The 21,255-nt window shown below is 43.5% G+C and overlaps 1 protein-coding gene across 6 annotated transcripts in view; it reads left to right on the top strand.

The window, feature by feature from the left end:
- rbms3 (RNA binding motif, single stranded interacting protein) overlaps positions 1-21,255 on the top strand; it is a 256,131-nt gene that overhangs the window by 65,357 nt on the left and 169,519 nt on the right. For 2 of the 6 annotated variants that reach the window (XM_034124686.1, XM_034124688.1), the window contains exon 1: positions 8,379-9,696. The exons of 3 other annotated variants lie outside the window; for them this stretch is intronic. In XM_034124686.1, the coding sequence (XP_033980577.1) occupies positions 9,622-9,696 (75 nt within the window). In that variant the 5' untranslated portion in view covers positions 8,379-9,621. Of the gene's footprint in view, positions 1-8,378; positions 9,697-21,255 lie in introns of those variants that run through there. One more of the 6 variants, XM_034124687.1, reaches the window with a different exon arrangement.

Here is a 21,255-nt window from a genome sequence, read left to right as displayed (position 1 = left end):
TCGCTGTTCTAAACCTGTGTGTGTTTGTTATGTCAAAACAAATGCATGAGCAAAATGTATTGTCGATAAGTTCTGTGTTATTTTGTCCTGAAGCTTGTCTCTCCAGCTCTTTCCCTCTGTTTTCTTTGTCTCCTGGGCTTCATGCTTTGCATGCAGAGGATGAGACACCGGGGGAGGTTAAGAGAGGAGCTGGAATAGAGTTCTGCTCCATTTACCACCCTGAAATATTCCTCTTAGAACGACACACTCTGTTTTCTCTCTCTCCTTACTCTCTGCACTGTTTCTCACTCTGCCCGTCCCCTTCCTCTCACTTCTCATCTCTGTGTGACATGTGGTCATTTCACTTCATTCCAGGATGGCTTAGCAGTGCTTTAAAACATTGCTGCTGTCCTCCCATCGTATCCGGCTCAATTGCAGGCAGCATCGAGCTCTATTGGCCAATACAGATCTGTTCCTGGAAGCTATAACTCTCTTCTCAACCTCCAATCTCTGTCTGCTGAGGGCACACTCCTCAGAACCCCCCTCTGTTACTCCACCATGTTTCTCTTCTACCTATGTGCCTCTGACATGCTATGAACCAGTTACATACACATAAACCATCAAGTATTCAGCATGTTCTTGCTTATGTTTGTTGTATTTTAAGGATTAATCCCTTATAAAACGTTCAAACACTTGCAGATCTTATTTTCCTGCGCTTCAGCTTTCTTAAAAAGACAGAAAGAAATAACACACAGTAGCTCTGACAAGAATGAATGAATATAGGGCATTAACACAATGAATAAAACAAAATGCAGATGATCCACTCTGACTGCTGGGATGAAGCTTTTAAAGGTCTCATTCCAATTTTTTATGCAATGCGAGTCATTTTTCCTTTTTCTGTGCGGTCTTCTCCCTTCTTCATATTCTAAACAATGTGGATTTTGAATATTTTGGCTTTGCATATCACAATCGAAAAAGATCTATTGTTTAAAATCATACTCTCTCTGCCTTTGCATCACTTAATTCCTTATTATGCAGAGATTTTCTTGGCGTCATCTCTTCTTCACCTGCAGGGATGTGGCTCTGCTGGCCCTGGCAGTGGGAGTCTGGCTGGTTCACAGAAGGACATGACTGCCTCTCAGTTGCATTTGTATGTTATATTAGGGTTAGCATTGAAGCCACACAGGAAGTCTGATCTCTGAGCTCTACTGAAGTGTTTTCACCTTTGCTGTCAGAGTACCCTTGACCCTCCTGTGATCTCCGAGTTTCCTCAGAGAGGCCTTGCTTTACTTTCTTCTCACAGAGAAAAACAGACACACTCACCCACCTCACACACATTGAACCACCACAGCTGTAGACCACCTGATTTAAATTCACAAACTCTTAAACAAAGGTAAAATACATTCGCAAATACGTAAATAAACCCCTGGTAGTGGGCCTCTTTTCCCTGTACGAAATAATTTATAACAACTCTGATCTTTTCTCAGAATCACATTAATCAGGAAATGAGTCGGTCGACGTGACTTGTATAATACGATACACATTTGGAATAGAGATCTATTAAGTGTACGCAATTGACTCTTTGAGGTCTGTTGCCCGTCCCTCGTCGGGTGTAGTAAGGGGTTGCTGTGAGTCACTTCTACTCATGCACGTCTGGTCTCATATTTCCTCCCCATTAGGCTTGCATTGCTCTCCTCTGTGTTGTGATAGAAGCTAATGACTCACTGGAACTCTGCCTGGTGTTTATCAAATGTCTCGGTGCAGGGCCGGTGGTCTGAAATCAGTCTGTCTTTTTCACGTTTAATGAAGTAGCAGTGTTTCCAATACACTGGCCATTTGTGTCGGCAAATTTAACATCGACTGCCACATGTTGATATTCTGTTTTGTTTTGTTACTTTTTTAAATTAGCAATTGGTTTTGGACCCGGTTCTACAATGAAAACATCATGTGCTCATGGTAGGTTTGTGGTCGGGATAAAGCGGCTGGCAAAATCCTGAATTTAATCACTACGGAGTTCAAGAATATTTACTTTCATGACAAATTTTGCACATATGTGTCAAACGGATCCTTTCAAGTTAAGTATATATGTTCTTAACTAGGGCAGCCCCCAATTAGTCGACTAAACGTTAGTCGGCACAAAAAGTATTTGTCGACAAATTTTCCATTAGTCAAAGAAAAAAGAAAAAAAGCTCACTGCATGTGCTACTGTATGACGCGTCAGCCGGAAACCCTCAGACTTCATTCGGAGCTGTGCCTGGTCATTCAGTTAATTTGGTCGGGCAGGAAATTCAAAGTGTGGATCTTTCTGAGCGAGTAAAGGACGAGCAAACTACGAAGGCAAAAGGTCTCCTCCATATCCACACCATAACGCACATGTGTCAAACTCAAGGCCCGGGGGCCAAATCAGGCCCTTGGTGGATTTAATTTCGGCCCGCAGGATCATTTTTAATTACTATTAGATCTGGCCCTCCGGTATATTGCACGCACACACAAACTAAATGTTCCGTGTGTGTCCTCGCTGTTTGTTCACACACACAATAAGAATCCGTACCGGAGCTTCTGCTGTTTATACCTCTGTGCGGTGCGCTGTGACTCATGCGCTCTCTACATTTAATTTATATTTTAAAGGTTCATAATTACAGTTTTATTTTATATTTGATGTGAAGCACAACGTACCATTCTATTATAACGCTCATATCAGCCTTTGAAACTGAAACCATTTTCAAGAATTAAATCATATATCATAAACGTGCGACGATTAGTCGATTAATCGCCTTAATTGACGACTATTGGTCGACTAGAAAAATCTTTAGTCGAGGGCAGCCCTATTCTTAACGCAACGCTTCCAGTCTCAGAGACCCTACTCCCTAAATAATGTATAAGCATGCATGTAAAGAGCCTAGCTAGTATGGCTGTATTTTGTTAGAATACAGCTGGGTTGTCGGACCTAGCACGCTATAGCTACTAAGGAGTGTGGGTGTTCCTCATCCAGCACGCACACACTGTGAGAAAGACCGAATGGTACTATTAAATAAATAGCCAAACCAGGTGACAAGATCATCATATATAAAGAAATACAAATAAAGTGAAGCTCTCTGCAATCATATCTTAGCTCTATCATTCTGCTCGAGCGCTGTGGAAAATGATACTCTCACAGGGGGAATGTGTTGAATTACCTCAGGCTGTCATCCGTAAGTGCACTGATAAGAATGTATTAAGGAATTGCATGTGTTAGAGATGTGGTGAACTTACACTCATAATGTTAACACATCTCTTCACAGAGTTTGGGAACGGGGTGGTCGGGGCGTGTTTAAGCGCGTACATCATTCAGTGTTAGAATAGTCCTTCTGCTGGACTATTTTCCAACCAAAATAAACCTATAGTTTTAGATTATGTTCATGTTTGGAGACTATGAGATTCAACAGACTTCTATTTTCGCACGAGTAATTTGTCTTTGTGATTATGTGAAAATCAGTTGTAATCTAATTGGCTTCTTGATTTCTGATGTGATGTTTTAAATCACCTAATCAAATTATCTCGCACCATGGGTATGAGCTTCAGGAAACAGCATGAAGATAAATTGAAACATATTCAGCGCTCAGAACCACTTCAGAGGTTAGCCATGCTTTTTTCTTTCTGTGGTTTATGCTTCTTTTTTTCAATTTGAGTAAATCCGCCAACATTTGTGGTTTTCTTTAGACCCCTCGATATTTGAAGTTATTAAATTATCTTTCTTTTTTATACACTTGATCTCAAATCTGGCATTAATTTCTCTTAGCATGCCTTCACATTTAACTAAATTAGATTTAGTTTTAAGGAAAAACGTTCTTTTTATAGTGGTACTACAGTTTCATACAAACTTAATCATCTGTACTTAGTAATCTTCTGTCGTATGACGAACAGCAGCCTTCAAACAACATCTGTTTATCCGCCTGTTCATGATTGGAGCCATCATCAACATTCAGTCGTCTTTTTTGAGATTATTTTAAACTCTAATCAGAGCATCTCTGCTTTAATCCAAAACACAAACACAGTCTTAAGATCATACTTAGACTGTTAAGATAGTTCATCTTTCACTTGAGTAAAATGCCCTGGGGGACGTTGGTTAGTCAAGCTACATCAGTCCGTTTGCATAAAACATGTAAGATGATCTCATAGTGCTTGGGTATCTCCCAGTAGAACCACCGCCAAAGGCCAAAGGCTTTTCCAGGAATACCAGACCCCGATGTTCCTCAAATCCACTTCCCTCCTCTCCCCCTTGCCTCCATTATTGTATCCCTCCTCCTCCTCCTCCTCCCCAGCCCTTCCTTTGACACTGGGCCAGCCTTTCCTCAAATTCCATGCATATGGTCCATTCTGGGAAACACCCGTGACAGGACTGACCCTAACCCTAACCCTAACCACAGGAAGCAAAGCCTCATGGTTTCTGCACCGGCTTGAAGGAGTCCAGTAGTCCCATTTGGGAAAGGGTCGGGCAGTAGGGCAAAGTAGTTATGTGCTTTCTAGGAATTCCTTTTGGCTGGGATCATTTTTTACTTCTGTTTTTGTGGTAAGTGAACAAGACATGATTCAGTTATAGTTCATATGTTAGTAAATGTAAACCATGCCTTCATCCCTCTTCTTACAAATACAGTATGTCCCTCTTTTTAAATAGAGATTCAAGACATTAGCAGTTTAACAGTTGTTGTCAGAGCAGTCGATGAACAAAAGGGCAGCTCTTCAGGACACTAATATCTCCATGGATGCTCATTTAATTGAAAAGTCTAACAAAAACAAATATGGCTTCTACCGTTTGCCGAGTAAGAATTTGAATTATCTCATTCTTTAAATGCTAAAAAAACCAACTTGACAATCTCTGTTGAAATAGTCTGACCTCATGCTTTGGATTTCTTTTCTAGACTTGTCTTACTCTTTGGACAGGGATTGCATCTACTCAACACCTTCAGGGGCCTGATACACTCGGCTGTCTTCCTATTCTTCTATTTTAAAGTCCTGTAAATGACTCACCCATGATCTTAATTTAGAAAGTGCATCAAAGAAAGACCTCCAAACAGCTGGCTGGGTTTTTTGTTCTTCGAAAAATATTTGACAGACCTTGCCTGCAAAGTATTACCAGATATTTCTTTGCTGTTTTAAATATTTAAAATCTTACACAGAGAGGCACAGTTTGAGTTCCATCTTGACAAATCAGCTAGTAAATCAGATCAGTTCTCACTGGGGAAAAAAACATTGAATGCACTTTGAAATAATCCAGCACACAATTTGCTGTTCTGGTTGGCAAGCCCCAGTGTACAAATACGGTTAAAAACAAATACAAATCAGTAGGGAAATCACTTCAAACCTACTTTCTGATCTTCTCCTTCAACAAGTCTTTATATTTTGTTGAACAATTGAAACAAACATTGAACACAATTATCAATTTTTGTTCTAGATTAGCATGCCCCAACCACCACACGGAGATGACTCTAAAGCACATGATGTTGCATAAGGGATGATACAAAAACAGAGAGATACTCACTCTCGGTTTCCATGAAATATTTGGCTGCAAATCACCTGTGTGTGACGTCAATCTCACTGATTCAAACCAGAGCATCAGAGCAAAGCACACACATCTTATCTTCAAGGTCTGCTTCCACAGAATGAAACACGGTGCCGACATTTATTTACACGCACCGTTCATTATTGCTCTCCAGTCACAATGCTTGAAATTGCCTCAATAATAGAAGTCACCTTTGTCACCTCTTGGGTAGAGGCTGAGAGTTCACCTCAGCCGGCCCTCAGGGTGGTTTCTCATGTTGTCTGTAAGGGCCACAGGTCAACTTCTTTCATTTCAAGAGTCAAGTCTCAATTCCTGGCTCTTAATTCTTAATGGTTGGGTCAATGAATATTAATGGTTTTCAGCCGACCAATGTCTGTGTAATGTTACTCCCCTGTGTTCCATTCTCTGTCGACTAATTAGAATAAACGTTAGAAAAATCTTCGTCAAAAACAGTCGCTAATAATCCGACATTTCAAAAATATTTGGGATTTATTTTCTTATGGATTTGAGTTTGGAATATGGCTGTAAAGAAGTTAATTTCTAAAACTGTAGCTCAAACTACTGATTGTCATTCTCTATTACATCATGTGTCTCTTGTCATGAACATTAAATGAAATGGAAAACAGACTTGTTACAATTTCCCAGAGCCAAAGGTGATACCGACAGATAGCAAACGCAGAGATATTTAAGTAATTACATGATATGCAAATACATTCTCACACTAAAGAAAAATAAAAAAAATTTAAAATCTGGGTGATAATTACACTTATTCACACAGTACATTGCAAACACACTTTTTATTGTATTACTTTGATGGCCTCATTTGCATTTCTTTCTCCATGTTTGTGCTCACTCTCTATTGTTCGACGCATCATTTGCAGCCGGAAACATGACTTTTGGTCACATATGGACACAATCTGGCTGATAATCACTTTAATCTGACATATTACTCGGTTCTACTCCTTTTCATCTCAGTATTCTTAAGTGAGAACAGAAAAGGACGAGCCTTATCAATGAAATACAGGGACGACGTACGACGACATATGAATCTTCTCTGCCTCCTCCAGTTCTGTCTCCCACTGCGTCTTATCTTATTTTCTCTCCATATCTCTTTCTATTACTCTCTCCATTGGCCTTTTCTGTCTTACTGTCTTTGTTCTCTACTTTCTGCCTTTTCCCCAGATGCTGAGAGTTTGTGTGTCTAGTTGATCCACAGGCTGTTCATCTGGTAATCCACAATCGATATCAGCCTCATCTCTTTCCTACAGATAGAAGTGGCCTATCTGATAATTATATGTTCCTCTCTATATCTGTAAAAGGCTGCCCTTCCACTCCCTGCTTTGTTTTGGTCCCTGGGATTCTTCTTCTGCTATTGATTGCATCTGTCCACATGCACATCGCTCTCCTAAAAATATGTACTTTTTCAATACATTATATGTCTTAAAACAAACTCCTCATAGTTGAAAATAATCTGTATTGCAAAAAAATCAAGTTTTTATTGACTCATTTTCTTGCAATTGATGGATTTATTCATACAATATTCATTTTGGATAGTTCATTGTTGGACTATAAATCTGTAATTAGGTTATTATTTGTTGAGAAGCAGATGTGAGCCTCATGGGTTTTTATGTAATGCTCTCGAGTGTAACGGATACATTACACAATTAATCTCATCAAATCGGAGTTTAGTTTTAGATGTGTAAATTGTGAAAACATCATTATATCTCAGTCAAGTTAGTTTGTGGCTTTCCTTTTCCTGCAGGACTAAAATCAAGAGGTTTTAAATGGAAACCAAGTTTGCTCTGTGAAAAAGGAGACTCCTGAACTTGATACGTCACAAAATACTGTGTGTGTGTGGGACAAGTGGGAATTCTGAGCGTTATGTTTCTGCATGTTTTTGATCTTCGCAGAAGTATGGGTGTAGCTGAGGTTGCTTGTGATCAGGCAAACACTCACATATGGGACATTTCTGAGATGTTTTTGGTCACGGCTATGGTCACTCAAAGGAGGATTCATCCATTGTGATCCTTTGATGTTGCACAGGAAGTGGCTTCCTTTGACTTCCTCAGCCAGTGCCATAGAGATAGTTGTTTACTGCCTTTCCATGTAGTGTTAGTGATTATAGCTCATACAAGTGAAGTCCTACTGCACATTGTGTTGACCCTGCAGTGAAACATATATTTACAAGTTCTAAATCTTATATGATTTACTTTGCAATTTTACGGTAACAGCAGAAGAGGCAAAAAAACAACATTGAAACCAATTTCTTTGTTTACTATTTTTTACAATCGTTTTTAAAATAGTCTTTGTATTAGCACTATTTAAAAAAAAAAAAGCTTTCTTTAAAAAAAAGCGTATTCGTCATTCTATGTGTTTGTATATACAGTCTATGGTTTGTATGCACCATCTACACCAGCAGCATCCTCATATGTGTGAACCTACTTGGTAATAAAACCTATTCTGATAAATGCTAAGATATTTGTCCACAGGCAACAGTTATTAGGCAACAGTTATATTATATATTATACAGAAATTACGTATTGCCTTTCAATTCTTGCAGTCGAGGAGTAAGGTTGAACATTGGAAGTGGTTTATCCAACTGTTCTGGTTTTGAGACTCTGTAAAGTGTCGAGGACTCAGTCTGTTGCGGTAGCTCCGTGTGCAGCCAGTAGGGGGAATCGACTGCTCGCGCTGACGCCTTCCCCCCCTCTCGCTTCCACTCCTCTCCCCTGCGTTCTCCCAGGTTGTGGAAACGCTGCAGCCCTCTGGTCTGTGTCTGGATCCCTCTCTCGCACAGATCTGCTAAAGACCCTCCTACCGGCTGGGCTGGAGAAGGAGGAGGCGGTCTGCTCTGCTTGTAGCCTCGGACGAGCCCCCTTTACCGCCCTGTCAGTGTGGAGAAGAAAGAGAGAGAGAGGCTGACTGATAGAGAAAGCGCACGCGAGAGTGAGAGAGAAAGAGAGAGAGAGAGAGAGAGAGAGAGAGAGAGAGAGAGAGAGAGAGAGAGAGAGAGCAACTGTGTGACAGAGGGAAAGAGAACGAGGCAGGCTGCTTAGAGGAGTGAGAAAGCCAAGGACAAAATAAGGAACACATTTTACAAGTGCAGGAAGAGGGAGGATCGCAGACGAGGGACTCCTTCTCTACTCGGCACCTGGGACTCACTCACTGTGGTTTTTTCCCCCCTACTCGTCTTCTATCTGGAACCCAGAGGATTGACTTACCAACCGGTGGATTTTTTAAAATACACATCGTTTAGAAAACTGGGATCATTTCTCTGTTATCTGCCCTCTTGCTGGCTCCTTCGCTCCAGGCTGAGATTGCTTTCTGTGCGTGCGCTCGGCTCTCGTGTTGTGATTCTGCTCCTTGCATAAAGTGCATCTCGTCGGCAACCGGTGCTGAGGATATCTCCCCTCTGTCAAACAGGACAGCACGCAGCCACCGTCGGATCAGACCACAGAGAGAGAGAGAGAGAGATACTTTGTGTATGTTAGAGGGACACAGAGAGAGAGAGAGGGGCAGTGAGAGAGAGTCAGATCCACAGTGTGTCTGAGAGAGAGGCAGATTAAAGCCCAGGCAAAAGACTGGAGTGAAACAGCTCCAATAGAGAAGTGAACCTATACGTCCTTTCCCGTTTTCCTTGCCATCCCTTTCCTCCTCCTCTCCTCCTCTTCTTCCTTCTCCCATTTTCCAACATTCACAGGACTGCCAGAGCTACTGCCACCTGCACCTCTTCTCTTTCCTCCACTTCCTCACCCTTATCGCGCGTTACCATCCGATACCAGCCACTGACAGACACAGCGCTCTTGGTTCTAGCACTTGTGGAAATATTTCCATTGATCGGGCAGTAAGAGACTTGAGTGAGCATCTACCAGACACTGAGGCTCAGGACCGGTGAGGCACAGAGCTCCCCCCCCCAATCAGAGGCAGACCCTCTCCCAGCTGCTGTCCGCCACGCAGACCCTGTCTTCTCTCCGGAGGACCGGCTAGCGACACAGAAAAATAATCGCACTGCCCCTCCGCTGCCTCTATCCCATTGCTAGCTACTTGGCAGCTTCCGCCCCCGTGTCACCATTCCCTGCCTCAGTGCTAAGGATTCCAGCTACATGGGCAAGCGATTGGAGCAGCAGCCAATGTACCCTCAGTACACCTACTACTACCCCCACTATCTCCAGACCAAGGTACGGTTCTTCTCCTCTTCTTGCATTCCTCAAGCATCTACTCCTACACTTCTGTGTCCTGCCTCCCTCCCTCCCCCCCCTTCCTCCCCCACCTCCTCTCTTCCACCGCCCTCTCTTCATCCCCCTCTCATCCCTGAGTGGAGATGGGATTTGATGGATAGCCGGCCTTGGCTGTGATGGTTTCAGATGGCAGGTACCTCGTTGGGAGTTTGGATGTCTATGTCAGTGTGTGTGTGTGTGTGTGTGGGGTGTGTGCATCCTTGTGTCTCTCTGAGTGCAGGATCAGGGATCAAGGCTTGAGTTAGTCCAGCGTACCAGACCGTTACTGGGAGCTGTCCAGTAACATCCATCCATCCCTCGCCTGCAAACTGATGAGATCTTGATGTGATACAGTGCAATGGCATCAAGTGTGATGTGTTAAATAACATATCAAAGATTCAGAGGCTTTTGTTATTTATAAATAACTGACAGCAGCTATTCTTTTAAACAGATGAGAGAATCGGGACCCACATTTAATTCCCTAATGAAGTATTTGAAAGCTGAATGTAGGCCTTTGTTTGAGTGCTTCAATGCCACTTTTCTGATTGAGGCGAATACAACGTTTAATTATGAAGCTGCTTATTCACTAACCAGCACAAATGGCTTATTGTAGTGCTGCACAAAGAGGGACATACAGGTTATGAACCCTTCTTTTTTTACGGTGATGGTCGTTATGTTCTGACGGAGAGCAGGCATGAGGGAGGCTGCCCGTGTTTGCTCTAGCTGTAGTATGCATCAGTGCCTCTGGGATGGAAGCCCAGGCTGGGCCCCGACGGCTGCCAGGACACTGGCTGGGCACACTACCCAGACATCATCAAGGGATTAAAATGGAAGCCTTTTGGGGATTACTCCATTTTTCTACCACATGTGTAACACTAATTTCTGACCATTATCGGATGCTAAAGGTGTGCAGTTGAACTTGACTTGTGCAATAGTTATGTCTCAAATCCTTTTTTTATATTGTGATATTACAATTTTCCATTGCATTCATAGCGGACTATATACTGTAGGGCAGCTCAACAAACTTCAATACAGTAGGGAACCAAATATTTCCTTAGCACCAATATCAAAACGTGTCAAGTTTGGAAATTGGCATTCAATTATATATTTTTTAATCTATTTGACATAAACCAAATATTTCTTTATCTTATTAAGAGAAAGACATCTTACTAGTTTTTTCAACCCTGAAACATTGAACAAATCCAATGAATTAAGCAAATAGCTGTTCTATTAGTGTGGAACATTTTTAAACACCCAGCCCTAGAAATGAACGCTAAATTGTAGCAAATCCACTGTGTCAATACAAAGGGCATCAGGCATAAAGAAAAGCAGTTAATGCAATGAATGAATAAATAAAAGTGATAAAAGGACAGTGAAGTATACTGGAGAGATGTTTTCCTGCTCTCATGTGGAGCTGGATGGTGAAGCAGTGCGTTTCCAGCGGCGACGACCTGCCTGCAGCCCCACCTGGCAGTCCACTCGCTCTCACCCTGATTTATAGTTTAATACATTTGTGCTGCTGCCATATGGCTTCCCTCTACCTCCCACCCACCCCTCCACTACTCCTTCCATCATCCCCCTCCCCCCTTCTAATATCTCAGAGTTGCTCATCTCGTGGGCCTCTCAATCAGGGCATGCCCCTCCATTCTCCCCTCCCTCCCTTCCATTTCTTCCCCCCCCTCTTCCTCCCTCCCCTCGCTCTCAGCCAGCCCGCTCTGTTGCAACAGGGCCCCCTGCGTCCTCCGCCTCTGCTGCAGTTCACTGCCAAGGTCAGCGCAGATCCGATCTTGCCACCGTCAGCGATTGAGGTATCCTTGAGCCAGCCGCTAGGGTCCTGTGTCATGCAAACGAGAACCACAGTGGGGGCGTGGTGAGGCGGGGAGAGCATATCATTCTGTTTATTAATCAGAAGCCGACATTCATATTCGTGTTTAGTTAGTGAGCCGATGGCCTCGTCGGTGGATGTTATTGGGCAATAGACAGGGTCATTGGGGAAAAGGGAGGTGGGGAGAGAGGCCAGAGTGTTGGGCAATGTAACCCAGAGGGCTGTAGAGAGCTATCTCACACTCTCATTAATGGTCATTGATAGCTCGATTACAGAGAGGGGAGAATGGCCATGGCTGGCAGCTTCAGTCCGACAGTCGACAATATCACACGGTAGTCACTTTGGCCTCGCATGTGCACACACACTCACACACACACGCACACACACACGCACACACACAAACTCACTGCAGGTCCCCCCTTTTGCTTCACACGTACACCACCGCTCGGATTTAGTCATCAGTCTCAAATCACACAGGTCTTTCTCTTCATCTTCATTGCTGCATTCCCAAGGTATGGCCTCATTCTCCCAAGGGATGTGAGCAGGGGGGCATAAATATCTTGGATAGGGAGGGGGAGTGGGGCGTAATTCATGCTCAAGTGTTGCCATCCACCTTTTCTCGCCTCCATTTTATGACACATACTGTATTTGTGATTCTATGCATAGAAAATGTCTAGAACATCTGCACTCTGTTACAGCTAAGGACCCTTTTGTTAAAAAAGGAGCCAGGATTGTCAAGAAAAACGGAGGCACATTTTGAATTCGGGATCCTTTTATCCTCTGTATGTCTGTATTATATTCAAATGTAATGGAGTTCTCTGATGCTGTCCAGCATGAGCTAGTCAGCCCCGATTAGAATGTGAAAGTCAGAGAATGAGATGAAAAGATAACATTTGGCTTTCTATTGATTAGTGCAGTGGGGCGTAGCATGTGCTTCTCTTTAGCTGAATTATTGATTCCTGAAAGTGTGTGTGTGTGTGTGTGTGTGTGTGTGTGTGTGTGTGTGTGTGTGTGTGTGTGTGTGTGTGTGTGTGTGTGGTGTGTGTGTGTGTGTGTGTGTGTGTGTGTGTGTGTGTGTGTGTGTGTGTGTGTGTGTGTGTGTGTGTGTGTGTGTGTGTGTGTGTGTGTGTGGTGTGTGTGTGTGTGTGTGTGTGTGTGTGTGTGTGTGTGTGTGTGTGTGTGTGTGTGTGTGTGTGTGTCTTTTATATGAGGTTATGGCTGGGGGGCAGCTGGCAGGATGCTGCTTTGAAGAGAGGATCTGTCCCAGCTGATCAGTCCATGTAGACATTTGCTGAAATTGGGCCTTTATTCAGCCTGTGTGTTTCTTTGTGAATTTGATTTGAAGCTTGCTGTTCATTCAAATGTAATCATAGGCAATAGATGTGCATCATAAATGAGACAATTACTGTAAATGCCTCGCTGTGGCCCGGCCCCTCCTCTCGCCCAGGATAACAATTACAGCACACAGATCAATTATTGTTATTTCATGATAGTGTTTTGGAAAGAACATGAATTTAGCTAAATGTGTACACTAAGTGCCGGTTGTCCCTGGTGTGCATTTTTATCTCATTCTCTCTCACTGACAAGCATTTAAGGTTCTCTGTTTTAATTTGACAAACACTCTCAATAGGAACTCTCAAAATAATGATAATTCGCCTTGAAAACCTGCAGTACACGAAGCTTCTGTTGAGAAATGTTGTCCCTGCTACTGCTATTACTGCATACACCCAAGGTACCTGACACTGCCCTACCCTTGTGCTGTTACACCACAGATAGGCTAGGTCATTACATGTCTAATGTCAGCGATATGACACACACAGACACGCAGGGATGCACTGGTGCTGGGATCTGGAAGCGGCATCTGTGATACAGTCGGACATGAACATGTAGAACCTGAGAAGCAGAGAGGGGCAGAGTGAGGTAGATTTATCAGATGCTAATGTCCCTGGCCTAGAGTAAACAGCAGTCACTAGACCCCTTGATGGGAGTGTCCAATACTGCCATTGGCCCCATTTATAATGTCTAATTCTTCAGAATCTGAGCTAGAGATGGAGGAAAAGGGTGTATGTGCGTGAGAGAAAGAAAGACAGAGAGCCGAGGGGTGTATGCAATAGGGAGGGGCCAGTTAAAAGCAAAAGGAAAAGGGTTTGGTTACATTACACCGGGTGATCCATTGTGCTACAGAAATAACAGAGCCGTCTAAATCCTCCTTTAATGCCTAGATAGAGGAGAAAGAGAAGCACTGAGACAACAAGGGAGAGACAGATATACATAGACGGAGAGCAAGCGAAATCAAAGGCAGAGAAAAAAGGTCCACTTTCCAAAGTCTTTCATTAAATCAGTTATCAGTGACGGAACTCTCAGTTATAGCTTAGTCTCCTCTGTCTCCGCTGATGTGGATCTGCTTTGAAGAGTTTATCAAGGGGCTTCTAGGGCTGGAAAAAATACACTTCTTAAATTACATTTACTTAAGCCCAGCCCTATTTTGAGCCCGGGACGATATCTTCTGATTAGTACAAAGACAGGGGTAGTATAACTCATTTCCCTCACTTGTAATTCTTGATACATGCCTCACGACCGATTGCCCGAAACAAAATACTGTCCCTGGCTCGCTGTAAATCTTAACCCATCATGTGTTCTCGCTTAGCTAGCTCAATCTGGCAGGCTTTTCAGCAAGCGCTCTATCTTGGTTTCTTGCTTTTTTTCCCCCCACATTTTCCCAATCCTTCACCTCACACGGTCAAATCATGAAAGGCGGCCTTTTTGATCATTAATCAACTAATACCCGGGGTCTTTATCTGCCTATGGTTACAGCTTCATCCAGCAGCACAATCCCTCCGTGTGTAACTGTCAGTCAAAGGGGCAGACAACTCCATTTATTTGCTGTATGGCCTGTGTGTAAATGCACGAAGCTGCACATACACACTCTGCAGCAGGGGGTACTCTTAACCCTTCTCATCTATCAACTGACAGCTCAGCCCTATCTGCACACCCATACATTAAGATCGTGTATGTATTATTGCTTCCCGCAGCCTCTCATAAGCCGGGCGCTGAGACCTGGCCCTCAGCATGCTGCCGTCCACATCTCATTACAGCTGCTCCCTCAACACTGATATCCATTTTGTCAGATGAGCAACGGAGGGGCGAACAAAAGAGCATGAAAATGAAATGGCAAGATTTATTGTGTTTTCTATAGGTTGCATCTCCTGATGGGAGGAGGAACCTGTTCTGTATTAAGTTAGGAGTACTGCACACAGGGGATTCAAAATGTAGCAGCAATGTTTTATACGTGTGCTTAAATGGCACGTTTTACGAGAACAGATGGTGTACGAGCATCTGCGTGGAAATGTGTGATAAAGAAGTCCATCAATAAGTTTGTACTTTATGAAGTCACTGGTTGTGGACTGTACATGAGAGGTAAGTGGCCTAGTGCTTAAAGTGAAGGTCTTAAAACCCGGTCACATTTTTCTTCTCTGCAATAAACCCGTGCTTTACTGTGGTGTCCTTCAGCAAGACACAGAACAAAGCACCTCCCCACTCACTGGAGGTTGCTGTGAAAAAGAGCATCGCAGATAAATGCCTAAAATATCAAATAATGTGCTTGGTGGTGGTTCTCTTGCCCCGGGGAATCTCGTCTCTGAACCCTCCTTCGCGGGCCATCTGGAGATAACAGCCGACTTATACAGTGCTGCGGGAGAAAGGGACTCCAACCTGTTTGGTGAAATGGGGCATATGGGGAGGAAGGTGGCGGATTGAGCAGGGCGAGTTTACTTCAACCGGAAAAACCTGGGTTAACACACGGAGTCCCCACCAGCTTCCAAACTACCGCTGTGACAAGAGGAGCACACGCATTAACACAAATAAAACCGTAATGGGATCATTTAGGCTTCAACTAAATTGCGTATGTGAACTTTCAACCACAGGTGGTCTTTAGTATCTGTGCGTAATAGGCAGGCCTTGAATTTACAAACATTTCTAAGTGCATTAGAGATATTTATCCCAGGATGTGGTGCTCTTCCTTGTGGGAAACGGAAATTAAACACATGTTCTATGTGATTTCGAAGTATTCTTTCAAAGAGAAATAGGCATGCAGAGTCAACATGCAGCGAGACGGAGAGAGACGGGGAAGATGTTGCTTTAGATTTAGAGCCAGATGAAAGGAGACACATGACGTGCCCTTCAAACCAACCAGCACGGCAGGACTCTACAAATACACCTGCTTTTCTCCTCTTTCTTGTTTTCACTTGCACTTCTTTCTGTAACGTAGTATCTGCTCCTCTGGCCCACTGTTTCACTCTTCTGTCGCTCTGGCAGAGGTCTGCCTGGCATTTTCTGTCTCCCCCTTTGCCTCTGAGGATGGTGGGGTACAGTCACAATGTTGTATATTTTCCTCTTTTACTATGTATGTATCCCCCTCAGTTTTGCACTGACCACTCTTCCTTGCTCATATTTTTTTTGCCAAGTCTTCATCTTGAAACTCTCTTTCATGTTGTTCCTTTGTAATTACTCTTTCCCATCCTCCATCGGATTTGCGTGCCGCTTCCTCTATTTCCGGGAGCCCCTGCTGTCTGCTGGGCATGGTGTCCTGCCATCTGTGCAGGATGACATGAGTGGCTGGAGAGACACCTCCTGTAGACCCCTTTAATACATACACCCCATATTAACATGCAGAGAAACATATGGGATGTGGTAACCGTGGAACATACCTAAAACCCTCTTACCATATTCCAGTGAATCTAATTGTTCTGTGAGTATGGTTAATATAAATTCCCTATCGGTAGGTCAGAGTCTTAACTTTGCCTATATTATGTTCAATATTTTCCAACTGAAGGGAATACGTTGAGTGAATATATTTAGTCAGGGATGATCAACTTTGTTGAAAAAGAGATAAAGGGATTACAAACTTTCTGAAACTGTTCGTTCCTGTTGCTGCTCAATACATACTGAATAATGTCTACAGAAAGGTGTATAATAAAGAATCGGATCAGTGTGTGGTTCAATATTTTTCTTCTGTCCTGAGAATAGCACTCTACAAAGGCAATCACTACCTGTATTATGCGAACAATTGAATGTAGTTCTGAAAGTTAAGTCTGTTTGTTTCCATTAATATTGTAATTTCTTGATTGCAATTTTAGCTTTTGCTGTTTCACAGCATGTTTGAATGAATTATTAGCCCCTGTTTATCCCAAAGTAAAGAGCGATGCAGAATTAAGTACCCCAACAGTGACTGATAAACTCAAGCTCCTTTGTTTATGTGAGCCACATAGCTGAAATTCAGAGGGAGGCGGATAGTCATTTTGCTCCATTTGAGGGGAAGATAGTGGAGAGCATGAAGGGCAGAAGAGGAGTGGGGTCATGATGAGACTGAGCCGGTGGTGAAGGATGTCAGGGTGAGGTCACGTGCTATAAGGGTGAGGGAGGGGGAGGTAACTGCACCTCGTGAGAGACAGACCGGCAGGGGAGGGTTTTTTTTTGTTCGTGTGTAACTGAAGCTTTCGGTGTCTGCTGCGTCTGCTGCCCTACCTTTTGGCGTGCCGATTCAAGGGAAGAATGCTCAGGTTGCTGGTGTAGCGACAGCGGCAGCCAATGGGAGGAGGCGGAGGAGGCAGCAGCTCAGCTTAGCTTGGTAGCGTTCACTGACTCAGCCTCAGCCGGGGTAATTGCTCCTGCATTTTTAACGAATGGCTGCTGCGTACACTTTGAGGAGCAGGGCACCAGAAGGATCTCCGCATGGCTCCCACTGCAGCAGAATTGACTTTTCACCTTCCTGAATGAGGGCATCAGAGGGAAGCTGAGGCCTGATTTATACCTTAACGCCTAATCGGAAATAAATGTCTCCATCGTGATGAGTGGTGGTTATTATGTTAATGTGTTAATCAGATGAAGCCCTTGTATCTGTGCTGGAAAGACAATTATTATATACCTATTCTGATGGTACTCCACAGCAGTTGTCATTCTCTTCTGCTTTCATCTTGTTATTGAGTCCTTGTCGGTGGTCTACCTCATTCATTACTAGACACATTTTGGCGAGCTGACAGCGCCTAATAGCAATGAGCTCATAATCAAAACAGCCTGCTATGAAGGCAATATTGTGTCTTCCTGTAATGTCCGGTAAAAGGACGTTTCATGTTTTTATGTGCAGTGTACTACATTGTATAGTTTCAAGCTTTATATTTTTTTCTTTTGCCAAGAATCTGCAAAACCCTGGAAAAAGAGACATACTGAAGAATCAGCATTCTAATTTTTCACCATGTTTTTTTTTTTTTTTTAAGGAAACTTTTGCCAGTGTAGATCTCACTTTGATTGCATTTGCATTTAATTTCCATTGTGGCTGCACAAACTGATGACCCGGTGTCTTTCACCTGCAGACATCCAGACAGGGAAACCAGAGAAGACTCCGGCCACAGACATGCAAATGGTAGTGTAGCCTCACCACTGTGATTAGTGTAGGAGGCCCTGCTCGCCCTGCTCCTAAACACATATACCGGCTTTCCTGCACTATTTACTCTACACAGCTGCATTAGTAGTGGCAGGCTCAATGAAAATACCATGTCACGGGTAGCTTGAAAAATGGCTCCCGGAAAAAGCCAATTCTGCCATGAATGAGGATAAGCAAATAGGCATGAGGGCTTGAATAGCTGCCAGTCCTGTCAGATTCCCCTCTCACCCAGCCACAATGAGCTCCTATACAAATAGGGATACGTGCACCAATTTAGCGCAGCAGATGAACCTTGCGAAGCCTTGTCGAGCAAGTGGGGGATTACCAAGAGCAAACAGGCCTTTCTCCCTGCTTTATTTGAGTTAAATGACTCAAGCCACCCTCTTAGATTTTTGCCTGAATGGTTTTTCTAGCAGACCCTTTCACTGCTTCAGCCGCTGCTTAGGGGCACGATGTGTGTGCATTAGTCAGAGTATGGAAAAACACAGATTGGGATACAGGTAGGCGCGTGAATCAGATTGCAAAAGCCAGCGATGCAGGGAGCAAGCCGAGCCACCGAGTGTAGATACTGTGGATGAAAAGAAGAATAAAAGAGAAAGCCCTCAGCGTTATGGAGTTCAATTAAAAGAGAGATATTGTTAATCTTCACCAGTAATTAGTAGCACATAAACAGCCTTTGGCAACCGTATTAAATAGTGTCATTATGATATGTTGTCTCCATGTGAGAGGCTGGTTGTCTGCCTTTTCAATAGTTAACATGATAAACTATTCAAAAGGGAGACAACCCGCATCATGGACACCCTTTCTGTACACGCAGAGAGAATGAGGGTTTGTAGCAGATTATTGCCTGAAAAGGACACAAATATTGGGAGGCTTTGATGCAGAACAGTAGTTTACTCCTGTACAATCTGCATTGAAGCAAATGCAATCTCCTTTCTCTCCCCTTTCCCCCCTAAATTATTAAGGTCACCCACATTCGAGAGATGAAGAGTAGGACCGAGAAAGGGAAATGCACGCAGGAATAAACGCTTTCACATGCATTCCAGTTTGACAATTCTATCTGTATTCAAGTTTCACAATTGTTTTAATAAATGCAAATGTTAGCATTTGGGTACTTTTAAAGATGATAAACATAAAGTGATGTTTTTTTCCGTATTTATTTTTTTGTCCTCGGGCACTTTTAGAAACATTTTAGACATCAGTGGCTTTGAAAAACAGTTAGTTCCTAATTCCCTGTCTGCCTTCTTTCTCTCATTAGCTGTCTTGAGTACCCAGTGGAAGACTTGTATCCATTATTTATCTCTAGCCCCAAAAAAAAACAACAGCTGCATGCTTGTGTAACCGCCATATGTTTTGCTTCTCCCAACATATTGGGGGGAATCATGCTGTATAGGGAGCTTTCTATCAACCCATAGAGATCTGTATCAACCCCCATGCAGACATGCGCCACTTGGAGTATTTCATAAATGCCTTTTTTTCACACGGAAATATAGTAGAAACGTTACTCCACATTAAGAACTTCGACTACATTGGGCAATAAACCACATAGGCACCTTGCCGAATGTTTACGGATGCACCGGCACCAGTGGAACAATCAGAGGGAGTGGTGGGAAGAGGGTCACATTAGGATTCAGCCGATAAAGCAATAAACCCTTGTAGGAGCTGCAGTCGGCGCCATTCAGAGCAGATTCTGTGTCCTCAGCACTTTGGGTCTGCAATGAATCACTAAGCTGACATTACCCCGCCTTCCTGACAACATTGGATAAACACTCCGGCAATGGTGAGCCAACGTTTCCCGCCACAGACCCGGTGTAGTCGTTAAGACCAGTGTTGACACTCTCGCTCCTTCTTAAATGTTTAGAAACTCTGTGCCCCAGTTATGTAGACTTCCTGTCGAGCGCAGGATGATCTGCTGATCTGTTTAGTTACAGATAGCAGTTTAACAGCCAGCCGGAGCTGCAGCATGCGGCCCCCGCTCCATCATTCCCCACTCAAGGGTTATGGAGGACGCTCATGGCTGATGTGTGGCAGCATTAACCAGCATGTCGCATCTGTTTAACCCATGTGTGTGTGTTTGGTGATGTTCATCTCTCTGCCAAGTGCGCCTGCATGGCAGTTGCCACAGTGATTTGTAAAATGGGACGCTGTCTCTGAGCCTGTCGAGGCTTTATTAGTAGCATCGCCTGGAGTGTGTGCTGTATTGTTACCATAGCAATAGTTGCCAATAGTGTTTGCTTGCCTAGCCCATTGTTTAACAGCGGGTCAGACGAGGTTACTGGAGAGTAACTGTTTTAACCCTAAGGTGGGGAACCGGTAAAAAAACGTTTTTTTTGGCATGGACTCTATTTATATTAACTGATTATTTCAAACTGTGTTAAAAATGATTGAACTTCAACTAAGCATTAGAGAGAATGTTTTATCATTTCAACGGTCTTTGGTTATTTTTTACCTAATAGATCTCATCGGGATTCAAGTAAAGCTCCTTTCTCCTTTACATATTCATAAAGCATAAAACCTCCCCGTACTCTCAGGGCATGCCAGAGAAGTTTCACACACTTTTAAAAACCCCAACATACACAAAGACCCACATTATCATGTGCATACAAAACAGCCTGAGAGGAAACATGAGAGGGCAGCACGTTTATCGTTGAGGAAGGAGGCTGGGGCTGGCTCTGTATGTAAGGAAGGGTGGGAGCCCTGCCGAGTTCACTGAGTTCACTAGAGGGACTGACACTCAGCTCACCCTCCTGCAGTCTCTCTCTCTCTTTCCCTCTAAATAATTTATCTCATATAATTTATCTCTCTACCTCTCTATCTCATTCACTCTCACACACACAGACATGCAATTATCCCCCCCCCCCCCCATTTCACTCACATACACACATGCCTCCGGGGGTTCGGTCCTGGGGCTGTTGTGGAGTGAGCAAGCTGGAATCTGCACAGAGGGAAACCTGATAGGCTTTCCCTGTGCCAAACACATGAGGTCACCCTGACTGATGCTGCCAGCACGCCTCCCTCCATCCCTCCACTGCCATCAGATTAAAACCTTGTATCGCTGAGAAATCAACTGAAGGACTTAAGAGATTTTCATGCTCCTCTGGAACTACAACAAGTATTTAATTTACCCTTAAGGATAATTAGGTTTTAAAAATGACCATTTGCCTTTTACATTAAACTCTAGTTTATTACAACTTGGGTCTTATTATTTTTACAGTGTTGGCCATCGGTCATTGTAAATTAACGCTGAGGTGTGGGA

This window comes from Trematomus bernacchii, unplaced genomic scaffold (genome assembly GCF_902827165.1).
Source record: "Trematomus bernacchii unplaced genomic scaffold, fTreBer1.1, whole genome shotgun sequence".
NCBI classification, from domain to species: Eukaryota; Metazoa; Chordata; class Actinopteri; order Perciformes; family Nototheniidae; genus Trematomus; species Trematomus bernacchii.
This window is presented reverse-complemented; position numbering and strand designations above follow the sequence as displayed.